The 15,152-nt window shown below is 38.5% G+C and overlaps 1 protein-coding gene and 1 non-coding gene across 2 annotated transcripts in view; both read left to right on the top strand.

Moving 5' to 3' along the window:
* CCSER2 (coiled-coil serine rich protein 2) overlaps positions 1–15,152 on the top strand; it is a 126,989-nt gene that overhangs the window by 45,372 nt on the left and 66,465 nt on the right. Inside the window, exon 4 of the mRNA XM_032796649.1 lies at positions 13,437–13,527. Coding sequence (XP_032652540.1) covers positions 13,437–13,527 — 91 coding nt within the window. The remainder of the gene's footprint in view (positions 1–13,436; positions 13,528–15,152) is intronic.
* TRNAI-AAU (transfer RNA isoleucine (anticodon AAU)) lies at positions 983–1,056 on the top strand. Its single transcript has one exon. It is a non-coding gene; the product is annotated as a tRNA-Ile (tRNA).

Below are 15,152 nucleotides of genomic sequence, written 5' to 3'. Positions count from 1 at the left end.
TAAACTACCTAGATGCAGTGACTTAGTGGCTCTAAACTGTATTAGCGCCTATTTCAAAATCACTCTCGTGTCTGAAAATATTTTACTTTAAACTTCAGCATAATGTTAGGGGAAAAGATCTTTATAATTTTCATTTTATTTTGTTCATTTAGCAGCGCTTTCTGTATCAAAAGTTTCATACTTTCCCTGTTATGTTCATTTTCTCTCTTTATTTATATGGATATTTCAGAGCTAAAGGAAGATTTTAAAAAATGATTCAAAACTGCAATAATTGGCAGAAAGGAATGAGTAGATATAGTATCTGAATCTACTTTAAAGTTTTCTTGCATTTTAACATAGCAGAATTCCTCCTTAACAAATCATATTGACATAACACAACAAGATATAATTTTAATAGGTTATATTAAGTGGAAAACTATAGTGGTCAAAGTAATATTTATAGGTGTTTCATAGAATCATAAAACTGCAAGGGACCTCGAGAGGTCATCTAGTTCAGTTCCCTGCACTCATGGCAGTACTAAGTATTATCTATACCATCCCTGACTATATTTGTCTAACCTGTTCTTAAATGTTGAAGATTCCACAACCTCCATAGGCAAGTTATTCCAGTGCTTAATCACTCTGACACAACCTAAACCTCCCTTGCTTCAATTTAAGCCCATTGCTTCTTGTCTTAGCCTCAGAAGTTAAGAACAATTCTTCCCCCTCCTCCTTATAACAGCCTTCTATGTACTTGAAAATTGTTATGCGCCCCCTCCCCCCCCGCAATTATTTCAGTCCTCCTTTATAGGTCATGAAATAGGGATAGCTCAGTGGTTTGAGCATTGGCTTCCTAAACCGAGAGTTGTGAGTTCAATCCTTGAGGAGGCTATTTAGGGAACTGAGGTAAAAAGCTGTCTGGGGATTGGTCCTGCTTTGAGCAGGGTGTTGGACTAGATGACTTCCTGAGGTGACTTCCAACCCTAATAGTCTTAAGTCTGTAGGCCGGCTAGTTCAGCTGGTTAGAGTATGGTGCTAATAATGCCAAGGTCATGGGTTCAAGCCCCATGCTGGCCATTCCATGTGCGGAACAGAGAGGGTGGCACTTCTAGGAATAGCTCAGTGGTTTGATCATTGGTCTGCTAAACCCAGGGTTGTGAGTTCAGTCCTTGAGGGGACCATTAGGGACTGGTGGCAAAACCCTAAGATTCTATGGTCTTATGTTTTCTAGACCTTTAATCATTTTTCCTGTTCTTCTCTGGACTTTCTCCAGTTTGTCCACATCTTTCCTGAAATGTGGCATCCAGAACTGCACACAATACTCCAGTTGAGGCATAATCAACAGAGTAAAACGGAAGAATTTCTTCTTGTGTCTTGCTTACAACAGTCCTGATAATACAACCCAAAATGATGTTTGCTTTTTTTGCAACAGTGTAACAGAGTTGACTCATATTTAACTTGTGGTTCACTATGACCCTCAGATCCCTTTCTGCAGTATTCCTTCCTAGGCAGTCATTTTCCATTTTGTATGCGTGCAACTGATTTGTTCCTTCCTAAGTGGAGTACTTTGCATTTGTCCTTATTGAATTTCATCCTATTTACTTCAGATCACTTCTCCAGTTTGTCCAGGTCATTTTGAACTATAATCTTATCCTCCACAGCACTTGCAATCCCTCCGAGCTTGGTATCATTTGCAAATTTTGTAAGTGTACTCTCTATGCCATTATCTAAATCAGTGATAAAGATATTGAGCAGAACTGGACCCAAACTAATCCCTATAGGACCCCATTCATTATAACTTCCAGCATGACTGTGAACCACCAATGACTACTCTCTAGGAACGGTTTTCCAACCAGTTATTCACTCACCTTATAGTAGCTCCATCTTGGTTGCATTTCCCTAGTTTGTTTGAGAAGGTTATGCGAGACAGTATCAAAAGCTTTACTAAAGTTTAAGATATACCACATCTACTGCTTTCCCCCCATCCACAAGACTTTGTGTATCTCTGTCACAGAATCAAATATCCAGTATTGCAATAATGTTCTGCAGCTGTCTTAAAACCACGGTTTGGTTTTTTTGTATTTGTGATACACAGTTGGTCGATTGTGGAGTCTAATCTAGACATAGTAATGAGTGTTAAAATAGTAATGCTCTACTTTAAACTCAAATTTAATATGCAATGCTACTTGCAGATTTGTAATCTTGTCCTTTTTTAAACTATCTTTCTTTCCTTAAATATGAGAGAGAACCATTAGAGGAGTGAAGTTCTGGAACAGCCTTCCAAGAGGAGTAGTGGGGGCAAAAGACATCTGGCTTTAAGACTAAACTTTAAGTTTATGGAGGGGATGGTATGATGGGATAGCCTAATTTTGGCAATTAATTTAGCAATTGATCTTTGATTATCAGCAGATAAATATGCCCAGTGGTCTGTGATGGGATGTTAGATGGGTTGGGATCTGAGTAATTCTTTCCTGGGTGCTGGCTGGTGAGTCTTGCCCACATGCTCAGGGTTTAACTGACTGCCATATTTGGGGTCAGGAAGGAATTTTCCTCCAGGGCAGATTGGCAGAGGCTCTGGAGGTTTTTCGCCTTTCTCTGCAGCATGGGGCACGGGTCACTTGCTGGAGGATTCTCTGCAGCTCGAGGTCTTCAAACCACAATTTGAGGACTTGAGTAACGCAGACTTAGGTAAGGGGTTTGTTACAGGAGTGAGTGGGTGAGATTATGTGCCCTGCATTGTGCAGGAGGTCAGACTAGATGATCATAATGGTCCCTTCTGACCTTAAAGTCTATGAGTCTGTAATGCTAAGGATTAATGAAAGGCTTCAGGGACTAAGCTCTGCACATCTGTACTGTTGAATGTAAGTTTCTTTCCACTCTGTAAGCAGTGTATATAAGTGTTGTAGCTCCCCTGTCATCCTCCCCTGACAGCATTCCCCAGCTTCCAGGATTTAACCTGGAGCAGGGGCTGTGTGTAGCATCTCCTGGCTCCATTCCAACAGCCTCACCCTGAACTAGGAATGGAAATCTGGCCTGACAAATGCTGCAGATCTAGCTGATCACCTGTTTTGGGCATCAGGAAGGAATTTTTTCACCCATGGGCCAAGCCACAATGAATTAAGTAGGGATGCACTTAGTTCCAAACTGAGGTGCTTGGTGTGAGTTGTTTCATCACAACTTGCAGTCATTTTCCTGTATGGGTAAAAGGATAAAATTTAACGATTCTCAGAGACCTTGGGCTCATGGGTAGGGTGAGAACTTCTGGCATTTCCAGGCCAAGGTCAGACCTTATGGCCTTTACAGGCTGAGGTCCCCACTCTTCTGCACCCTCTGTACCCCTAGCAGAGGGAAGGTGTTAGGACTCAGAGAGAGCTGAGTTCTGTGGGGAGGTAGGCTGAGGAGAGCCTACACCAAGATACGGGTTATATTGTAAGGAGCCGTGTAACCACCATGAAGGAACCAATTAAATATCTGGTATAGGAGAGTGAGAGTAATGGGCAGGTAGTGCCCCTCCCCTGTGCTAAAGTTTAATAAAAGTTGCTGCCTGCTGCTTCATTCCATGCATGTGTCTGTCATTTCGCTGCTGTGTCCACGTCAAGCACCTGGGATATCTTTGTGTAGTTCTGGCAGGCTGATCTGTTTACAGAGGAAATACTGATTTAAAACTGCATCTGACAAGGCAGTAAAGAATTGAGTCAGAGTGCTCTAAATTTCTCAGTGGTCTCACTCCAAGCATACAGATGCACAAACTTCCCTTGCTAGTATACAGTAAATTATTTTGTCTCCATTCAGCATTGTCATAGTGTAGGGGATACAAGACTGTTTTACAATTTAGGGTACATTTTCTTAAAACAGAAAAACAGCCTAAAGTTTACTCTCCTCATTACAAGTCAAATTTTCATAAATAAGCATGAATAATTGTTGCTGATGTACTTTTAAAAAGTACACCTGACTTTTCAACAGACATGCTCTTTTGAAAATCTTTGGTCATTATTTGTCCACAGGAAGTGTAGATATCGCACACTTCCAAACATCCCAGCAATACAATATGAATAGTTTTTATTAAATACATGATTTACTGTTATCTCATAACTTCAAAAAATAATGTATCATATATAGTATGCATAACAGGAAAATACTGATGAGACAACAGAACCAAGTGTTGGACATAAATATTGGTCATCTTTCTGTTGCATCCATGTCAATGTGATTCTAGAAACCATCTCCTAAAGCTCCAAAATCCAGACATCTTCCATTTGAGCACTAAAGGAAGATTTGCATTAGCTATAAGCTATAGAAAAGGACCCTTTTCCTTGTATTCCTGTGAAATTACAACCAGTCAATAGAGGATGATGTGCTCACTCATGCATATAGTATCCAATCTTGCATCCACTCGAAGTCAAAAGTACAAAATTATTAATATTCAACCCACTAACTCAACAGCAAAAATCAACAATAACTTTTCTTAATTACAGTCTTAGAGTATACCTGAGGTATGAAGTGTTCTGAAAGACTGCATCTTATGGAAGAATCAAAGGGATACCTTTTAGAACAAGCAGGAGAGAAATGTTAAACATATGTCAATAACAAAGCAGGATAACTTTTTAATGATCAGTAATCCAAACATAATTTGAATTGCCTTCAAATATCATAGAAACATTTTCCTTTGGCTTTGGAAGAAATCTGGCATTTTTCAGCCCAAATGAGTTTTCCCAAGCCCTGGTTAATAGGGTTGCTGATATAAGGGATTCAAGTGGAAGCTCGTTCAACTTGAACTGTGGAGGGGCTACTGCCATTTCAATAAAGAATTGTTAGATATTCTAGTTCTTCGTAGTGTTAGGAATTTTCAAACACTGAAGACTTCCCCCCACCCAGTTTATACTACAGTGTTAGTTGCATCCCTAAACTTATTATACTCTCATTGGTGGAGGTGAAGTGATAAATGTTCTGGTTGGATTTAGCCCCCCTCTCCTCCCCAATACAGTGCCTCCTTCAGAGAAGAAGGGAAGTTAGCAAATGGTACAGATGCCCAAATGCAACAGGGCTGTTTTCTTGAAGTGATATTGCTTCACATTTTGATCAATTAATCTTTTTTTGAAAAAGATCAGCACATATATCAAGAAATGAGAGCAGACAGGTTTTAGTTGTAGAGATCACAAAAAACTTAGGCAATCAACAAAACACGATCTTTAGAAAAGAAGAAAGGCCCTGCCTAGGGTTTTCTTCAATTTGAGAGGAAAACAAGCTGCTACAAAGCATTGTCTCACAACCTTTAATCTAATAGAATTTTATGTGTTGGTTTTATAGTTTTCATTACTAGTTGACACGCAAATCCTTTGCATTGTTATAGACCTGAATGGATATGCAAATTACAATTTAAAGCTGAAATTTCCATAAATATGATGTCAAGTCTGAAAGTAAATATCCCAATTAGTGTGATAACTTTTTGGAAGTCATCACACTATCCGGCTATCCTCAACTGTGCTCAATAAATAGAGGCTATCATAAGGCAATTTTCTATATGAAAGATCTCGCATTCTCACATACAATGTGAATATAATTGTTTCAGAAATGGTTTCTTTTCTGAAGAATAACTTGCAGGATATTTAATATAATTGGTGAAGTGTATATGAAAAGTAATGAATAGATGTGCTTTTTTTGTCCTGAAGAAAATAATCAAAATATTTGGTCTGACTTCTTCTTATCTATTTAATTGTTAAGGTTTGTAATAGTGAAGCCATTTTAGAAATAATTCAGTGCTACCTGCTATACTGCTAGAAGTTGTTACATATAGCATGGGAAGAATACTGCTGCTTAAAGGAAATTCTTTGAATGTTTTGGTTTTTTTACATTTGAGGGGGAAAAGTTTCTTCTTTTCAAATTAAAAATTTATTTAAACGTCTGCTTTACATATATGCCACATTGAAAGCATTAGCAGATAATGAACAAAAGCAAACAAATTTTCACAACATTCCAAGGTTAGAAGCCTCAGTGGAAACAAACCAAAAAAATTCCATCACTGCTGCCGCCTCCTCCATTAAAACTCTAAATTTTGAATCACGGTATTCATCGTAAACCCATGACTACTTGAATACAATCTCTTTTTGTCAACCACGGTCACTTATGCTGAAAAAAATGCACTGCTGCTATTTCTTAGCACTAAAGCTTGTGCAAGTGCTGATACATGCAAACTAAGATTTTAAAAAATGAATGCTTAATGTTAGGTTTCTAAGTCCATATTAGACCACTATAGATGGCCTGATGTTCAAAAATGATTAGTTTCATGGTTGCACCTCTGGCCTTTTCTCTAGTCTCTCTAAATGCACCCTCACTGGTGTTAGATCTCATGTTTTGTGCTCTCCTGGGGCAGAATCATGCAGTTCTACCCCTCTGAAACTGGTCCCGGGCTACAGTGCATTGTTGATCAACTATGCCTTCCTCCTCAGGTCCAGCTGTGTTGAGGTAGTGACCAGTGGTAAATAAAGTGATCAGACAGCTGCCTTAAACTAAAATATTGTTTTAATCTTAACAGTGAGAACCAAGTATAACACGAGCAAAAGGCTTACCATCCCCCTGGATACCTAGGAAGGTTAGCTTCTTCAGACCCGGAAGCGGGTGTCCATTTGTTCCCCTGCAAACAGTTCCCAAAGCACTGCTGCCTCTCCACAGAAACTGTCTTTTTTTTTTTTTTTTTTTTTTTTTTAAAGCTGGTTTTTATAGTCTTTTTGATCTGATGGAAGAATGAGCTTTATATCTGGCTGAGACCAAGAAAATAGGTCTTAGCAGTTATTAGCTAAGGCATTGTCTTTTAGCAACACTCCACCTTTCCCCTTTTCCCCAAGTGTTTACCTGGAGGTGTTTTATCTGGAGCCTTTGTTTTGCCGCCTTCTTGTTTCCCTACAGCTTTGTTAATTTAACTCCATATAGTCCTACAGTAAACATCTTAATAACCATGTCCTATACATTTTTAATAAATTATTACGGAACAGCTCTGTGTCCTTTATGCTTTGTACCCAACAAATTAAAAAAAACAAAACAAATTTTAAAACCTTGGCCACAGTATTTTATAGTTTCCAATGCAAATAGCATAAAGTTTAATTAAATTGAGAAATGGAAAAGTTGATGGCCAAGTCTTTTATGTAAAGATTCAACTGTTAAATTTATACTGGAGCCTATTCAGTATACTGTCAAGTATCAGAGGGTAGCTGTGTTAGTCTGTATCCACAAAAACATCAAGGAGTTTGGTGGCACCTTAAATACTAACAGATTTATTTGGGCATAAGCTTTTGTGGGTAAAAAACTCTCACTTCTTCAGATGCATGGAGTGAAAGTTACTGATGCAGGCATTATATAATGACACATGAAGAGAAAGGAGTACCTCACAAGTGGAGAACCAGTGTTGACATGGCCAATTCAATCAGGGTGGATGTAGTCCACTCTCTTGGGAGGCAGGCCAGTCCTCGCTTACAGACAACCCCCCCAACCTGAAGCAAATACTTACCAGCAACTACACACCACACCACAGAAATACCAACCCAGGAACCAATCCCTGTAGCAAACCTCGTTGCCTACTCTGTCCCCATATCTACTCTAACAACACCATCAGAGGACCCAATCACATCAGCCACACCATCAAGGGCTCATTGACCTGCACATCTACCAATATTATATATGCCATCATGTGCTAGCAATGCCTCTCTGCCATGTACGTTGGTCAAACCGTACAGTCCCTACATAAAAAAAATAAATGGACACAAATCGGACATCAGGAATGGTAACATACAAGAGCATGTAGGTGAACACTTCAATCTCCCTGGACATTCTGTAACAGATTTAAAAATAACTATTCTTGAACAAAAAAACTTCAGAAACAGACTTTAAAGAAAAACAGAACTAAAAGTCATTTGCAAATTTCACACCATTAATTTGGGCTTGAATAGGGACTGGGAGTGGCTGGCTCATTACAAAAGCAGCTTTGCATCTCCTGTAATTATCAGAGGTGTAGCCGTGTTAGTCTGGATCTGTAAAAGCAGCAAAGAGTCCTGTGGCACCTTATAGACTAACAGACGTTTTGGAGCATGAGCTTTTGAGAGTGAATACCCACTTCCTTGGATGCAATTGACACCTCCTAATCTTTATTGGGAGTGGACTTACATCCACCATGATTGAATTGGCCCTGTCAACACTGGTTCTCCACTTGTGAGGTAACTCCCTTCTCTTAATGTGTGATTATATAATGCATGGAGTGAACATTACAGATGCAGGCATCTGAAGAAGTGAGGTTTTTACCCACAAAAGCTTATGCCCAAATAAATCTGTTTAGTCTTTAAACTTCCAGTAAGCTGATGTACAAAAATAAAACCATGACTAGCTAGATACTGGCTAGCAGTAAATTCTGAAGAACAAGATTTCTAATCATGGTATACCTTAGGAATTAAGTCACTAAGAATTTTAAATCAGTTATCTTCCTGCCAAGATGTGTTTTATCTCAACTATATTGTTTTGCACCACAGTTGTAATATCCTACAACTAAGATGATTTAGCAAAATAGTATTCAGTTTGCTGAATTGTGTATGCTGTGATCATACTGATGTGAATAGTCCATACACACTTTATCTGATAACCAGACCTTTGCTGAATTTAATGGAGGCTCAATTACATTGTCACAAAAAACATATGTTCTAAGAAAGGGAAAAAAAATGTCCAATACTGTTAAATCTGCATGAAGTCAGTTGGGATTCAGATTGTCACTTTTCATACCTCAGTGCCATCTGTTTACAGATTTGTTTACAGAAGTTCAGCATTAGATACCACGATGATTGGTATATTAGAATAGAAAGTACGTAGGAAATTATGTCCATAGTAGTAATGTGGAACAGTAGAAAACATTTCATGAGTGCATAACTGCTAGGAAATGTGATTCTCATTCATAGAGAGCATAGATTTTCAGTTTGGGGTTTGTGACCATGCTTCCTTTCTTTATGGCTAGATGGGGAGGGGATCTCAATATTTTTTCCCCTTAAGTAGGTTTATGGCATGGAAAAGGTAGATAACCACTGCTGTAGTGAAAGAAGATTTCAGTGACTTCCAGACTAGCTTTCTCGTGCTTACAGGACAAAAACTTAAAATAAAACTTAAAAATTTGTAGATTTCAGAGAAAGTTGATTAATTACATTTACAGCTAATCCTTAAATGGTATCCTTAAAATTATTGATTTGTTACTTGCATTACTAGTGTTGATAAATTGTGTAGTGAGTTGCTTGACCACACTTTAGTTTGTTATAAAATATATTCAAGAGACCAAATGGCCAATATCAGTCAGGTTTATTGCTGTAAGCCACCAATAATATAGTACAGGAAAAAGGTTCTGTGTGATACCAGACTCTGGGAAGCTGTCTCATGCACCATTGTTACATTTACCTTATTGGAAGGTATGCTCCCAAAGTTACACATTTCAGCTGGTAGTATTTATAGGATGATTTTCTAAGTTACACATCTCCCTACAAGTCACTAATATCCATCCCATCCATTTGTCCCAGTTCCTTTTCTTATTTTTGATTTGGATACTAGCATTCAAGTGTTCTGTGAGAAACTCCCTACCTGTTGCTCTGGTAAAATAATCATTTGTCCTGGTCCTGACAGATTTACTGTCTTTTTAAGCCAGAGCTTACTTGACCTAATGGAAGAAGTTATGAGATATGTAGCATAAGTGAAAAGGTTTATAGTAAAGATACGGGCCAATTAGGCTACATAACTACGTGTGTGTGTGTGAGAGAGAGAGAGAGAAATATAATTTATATGCTAGCCCATATATATTGGTGAACACTAGTGGTGTTATAAAATAGTGGTCACAGGTTTTTGGATGCGTTTGTGAATTGTAAATAGACTTTTGGCATATTTTGACACTAGTCAGCCGTCTCTGCTTTGGCTGCTTCTGGTCCTACCAGGCAGAGTCTCTGGCTGGGGTTTGCTATAACGTATGCATTGGATAAGTTGCTAAGGTTGCTACATTCTGGGCAAGTTGCAACTTATGACTGCTATGTAATTTACTTTTTCAAAAAGGGTTCATTCTTGCTTTTATCCAGTATACTTGGTGTTTTTAAGGAGAGAGTAAAAATGTGTGCTAATGAGAATAGTATACTGCATATGTTTTGCAAATCTGTATTTGGCTGTATTAAAGATCTATGTTGGGGATGCCTATATAGTTGTCTCAAGCCAATGTTAATAGCCCCTTACTTTCATGAACACTAAACCGATTGTCAAGAGAATAAGAGGGGAGAATAATGAACGTAGTCATAAATAGAATTATTAGACAGATTTAAAGTCTCTGGCATGAAGTTATTAAAATAAAGTTTTTCGAACAACCTGCTGGAAGTTCAGTAAACATCTCTTAACATCTATAAATAGGTGTGGCTACTCAAGATGTTAAAACGCTACTGACATGCAATTAAAACTTTAGATACATAGTAACACTGATGTGCGTCATGTAGGTTTCATAGCTTACACCCAATCATTCAGACACACAGCACATTAATAAATGTGTTGTTGGATATTGCTCTAGAATGTCAAAGATGGTTGTTTCCCATTACCTTTGGGAGATATTTAATCTTGTATATGGTTATTCAGTATCTCTTACTGTAGTATAAGTAGTCTTATGCTTGTAAAGTGTCCCATAGAAAAGCAGTAAATCTAGAAATGTAATTAACACATTTTTCTGAAAATGTACATGTGCATTTGCACTCATGTTGCAGTGGATAAAACATTGATGAAGGAGCTGCATAAAATATGTATTCAGCAACAAATTGGATCTGCCTCACAACCAAAAAATCAAATTTGCAGAACTACTTAAAGGCACTCATATGGACTGTATTGACAATGTGTGCTGTTGCCAAAGTTTTATGCCAAGGTTCCAGGAAGAAAACCCATTCAATAAAGAAATTATCTTGGAGATATTCTGAACAGCAGAATCATGACTCATGCTTCAGAATGGTGCTCTTGGGCAAGACTTTTCAAGCAAATGCAGAAACACAGTAATGTAAAATTAGTGTTGGAAAACCTTTATTAAGTCTGTTTGTCCCACTTCTTAAGATAGAGATCCTCTTGTGAATAGACAGGAGACAACTGTGCATGCCAATAAGTGTTTGTTTTAGGTTTTGTTGGTCAAAAAAACCTTTGGGAAACCTTAAATTCTCATTGAAAATTTGGGGCTTTCAACTTCTGATGATTTAAAGACAGCATATTAAAGGAGTGTAGGTGTTCACTTATTGGCATTCCAGACTACAACTGGCTTAACAACAATAAACTTATTCAGATCTGCTTCCCTTCTCTTTAAAAGTCCATATTTTGTGTTTTGCTAAAACTTAGTAGATGCTTTGAGCAACAAAATAGAACACGGAACTAAATTTGCCACACCCTGCCACTTGGATTTAAAGATGCCACACCCTGCCACTCTATTCTAAAGAGAAAAACACAGATTAAAAGCATGGCAAACTAATGTAAACTGTTGGAGTTGGCACAGATGGAGATCCAAAACCAAATCCATCAAACGGTAAAGATTTTACCATGTCATTCCCATATATCATAGTCCTTAAAGTAATAAGATCAAATAACAGAATCAGTAAAATAAAACTTCTGTTCACCTTTTAGGTTTAAAATAAAAGTAAGTGGTCACAACACAAAATATCACTTGAAGTAGTACTCTGCAATTCAGCTCAGTGTTTATCTACTACAGCAAGCAATGCTGGACTTTAAACATGATTGGCTGGCTGGTTCAGGGGGACTGGAATCTGCCTGCGGGAAAGGATAGTACTATGGCTGTGATGTCATTGACTGCTGCCCCTTGATAAGATACCTTGGTGACTAGGCCTTGACTGGCCACATGGCCTCTTGAGAGGTGTAGCAGACACAGGGCAGGAGTCCTGCCTTTTGTCCCTGCTCTGCACCTCTGAAGCTTCTTTTTATTTATTTATTTATTTTAAACAACTTTGCCACCTTCTCAATCAAGGCAAGATACAGAGCGTTACCTGCCTCTGGTTCACTGTTTGGATGTTTGCATCAATGAGAGTAGGGATGGTTTAGGGCAAGTCTCTGACGGGGCACCAGTCCATTTGTTTGCATTTGCAGCCCCCCGCCCCCTCGCAGCTCCCAGTAGCCATGGTTCACTGTTTCTGGCCAATGGGACCTGCAGGAAGCGGCGGCCAGGCCCATGCCGCTTCCCGCAGCTCCCATTGGCTGGGAATGGTGAATCGCGGGAGGCTGTGCAAATGTAAACAAATGGTTTGGTGGCTTGCCCTGATGGGCCGCAGGTTGCCCACCGCTGGTTTAGGGTGTTTGTTACTCTGTACTGTTGTTGAGTTTTCACCCTGTAAATATAAATCTCTATATTAGTATTGATTTCATAGTTTTGATCTTTGCATCAGCATGTCCTATTTTAGTGTTAATTGTTCTTTCTGTAATCTAGTCACAGATTGTGGGTTATAGAAGGGGAAAAGTAGGATTGCTTGCCATGTGCAGGGTCCATCACTCACTTAAGTTCCAGTTGCCAATGAGCCTCCTGTTTTGGCAGTGGCAAAGGAGTTTTGAGTCACCCATAATGCAACTTCCTACAAAATTATACTTTTACTGAAACTTTTTAGTTGACTAATTTATAATTTAGAGCTGTTCCTTTGCCACTTGTACTTTTACTGAGGCTGGGACAGACAAATCTGATACTTGAAATAAGATTGTGCTAGTTTTGTTTTGACTGATTATTTTTACCGATTTTTTTGGTATTGAATGTTATGAAGTCATACAAGACTTCATTCTTTTGATCAATATGGAAAAAGTGGCAACATTTGTACTGTCTAACTTTATTAATAAAAATTCAGTGAGCTAACTCTCTACAAACTGATTTTTTAGTTAATATCAGCTCGTTAAAGTGAGCAAATGAGTTGCACAAAGATTTAAAAATATCTAACTGGAGAAATCTTATGAAAAGTATTAAGCCAATGAACAGAGAAACCTTTTGGAGAAACCTCAAACACCAGGTAGAAAATATGCATTTATTAGATTTTTACTGTTACTGTGTATCAGGCTGCCAGAGATGCCATAATTACTAGCCTTACTGTAAAGCAATTGCACTGGGTATTGTTGACTGATCTTGCAACTGGAGAAAGAGGCAATGTGTTAGCATAGAATATTAGGGTTGGAAGGAACCTCAGGACGTCATCTAGTCCAACCCTGTGCTCAAAGCAGAACCAATCCCCAGACAGATTTTTCCCCAAATCACCCCCTGAAGGATTGAACAAACAATCCTGGGTTTAGCAGGCCAACAAGTGTTGTCTTGAACACAAATACAGTATAAGTATATTGTAAAATAAAAATATGCCACTTTGGCAGGGCAGTAAAGTAACTATCATGTAAGTGAGAACATTGTTTATGTACACAGTTCTTTCCCCTCATTCATCTTTTTCTTGTAGGATATCTTGAATAACCTTGATTCGTGTGATCTCGAAGATGATGATCTCATGCTTGATGTGGACCTACCTGAGGACACACCTTGTGACAATGGTTAGTGGAGTACTTAAGCCTGGTTGAATGCGGTCTAACAACTTAACCTAATACTCCAGATGCACAACTCAACCCAGTGTTATGTATCTGTTATGGAAATTTGCAAAGCAGAAATTGGTCCAATAAAAGATATTACATCACTCACCTTGTCCTATTATGGAAGTGTCAGTCATTCTTCCAGTTAAGGTTGAGAAGAGTTTTGTACTTGAAGCAGGGTTTTAACTACTTTGCTATGTATAAAGAATTATATCTTCCTCCAAACTGTGGGCTTACAGAATGAATTTTGTGGGAATTTACAAACAAATTAGTTATTTTGAGTTAATTTTTTTTAAAACTAGCTCCTTTGAGAAAATTATCATCTGGTCTCAGACCATTTTTTGTCCTAATTTTCTTAACAGAATAACAGTGAATTCAAACTTTCCATTTAGTTTTTTTAACTCACTGGACTCTCATGTGTTGGCTACATTTGAAGAAACATTTTAGGGTCAGTGATCAGTTTTTGCCATTTTTCTTTACAACTGAAAGATTCTCCTTCAGCTGACAAATAACATCCTCTGCAGAGAATTTCACAACGAACTGCCATCTTAAACATAGTTTCCATATTCCGTTTTAAATGAGACTGAGGTCACAGGAATGCTAAGTTAAGATGCCATCTCTTGAAATGGCCACTACTTTCTATTGTTCCTATTGGGAGTGAAGCCAAACTTCCCTTAGGAAAGATGGTAACCCCTATGGTGCCAAGGGTAGTGGGGGGATGGTGGTGGAGATAATGCAATTCTAGTTCCCTTCTGCACAGAAGCTGGGTGGTTTTAAGGAATGGGTTTTACTTCATTTTCTAATCTTTGTTAGGTCAGGAGACCCCACCACTTTTCTCCACTCTCCTCCATATTATTCCATCTCCATGCCAACTCCTTCTGGCTGGACAAACTTCCCAAATTTCTAATCCTATTGAAGAAACAAACAGACATCACAATGTGATATCCAGGCACATGTATATATTAAGAAGTTCTTGCCTGCACAACATGACCTGTGCAATGATGTTAAAGTCCAGATGGTACCAGGCAACCTAACGCAATGCAAAGAACCCTGGACCAACAGGCGCACATAACACACACATTTAAACTTGACATTGCCTGTGCAGCCAGCTGCTTACAAGGGTAAGAGAAATATTTGCAGGTGCCAGCACTGCTCTTTATGGCAGATTGCTACCTGTAATTGCTTTACATAAACAAAGTTTTAAAAGATCTCATTAGTCATCTTTAACTTGGCCAGCTTAGTATGTTCTAATACAGTTTGTCTTGATTAAAGTTTTAGAATGTATTGCTTGAGTTAGAGAAGGTGATGTAACATTGCACCCTTAAATCCTAGTGTAGGCAAAGACTTTGGGGTGTTAAAATTGACCAAAACCAACCCTTTTAATAACAGAGGGCTGACACTGGACTCATAGACTTTAAGGTCAGACGGGATCATTATGATCATCTAGTCTGACCTCCTGCACAATGCAGGCCACAGAATCTCACCCACCCACTCCTGTATCAAACCCCTCCATTAATGTCTGTGTTACTGAAGTCCTCGAATTGTGGTTTGAAGACCTTAAACTGCAGAGAATCGTCCAGCAAGTGACC

Source organism: Chelonoidis abingdonii, chromosome 15 (assembly GCF_003597395.2).
Source record: "Chelonoidis abingdonii isolate Lonesome George chromosome 15, CheloAbing_2.0, whole genome shotgun sequence".
In the NCBI taxonomy this organism is placed as follows: domain Eukaryota; kingdom Metazoa; phylum Chordata; order Testudines; family Testudinidae; genus Chelonoidis; species Chelonoidis abingdonii.
This window is presented reverse-complemented; position numbering and strand designations above follow the sequence as displayed.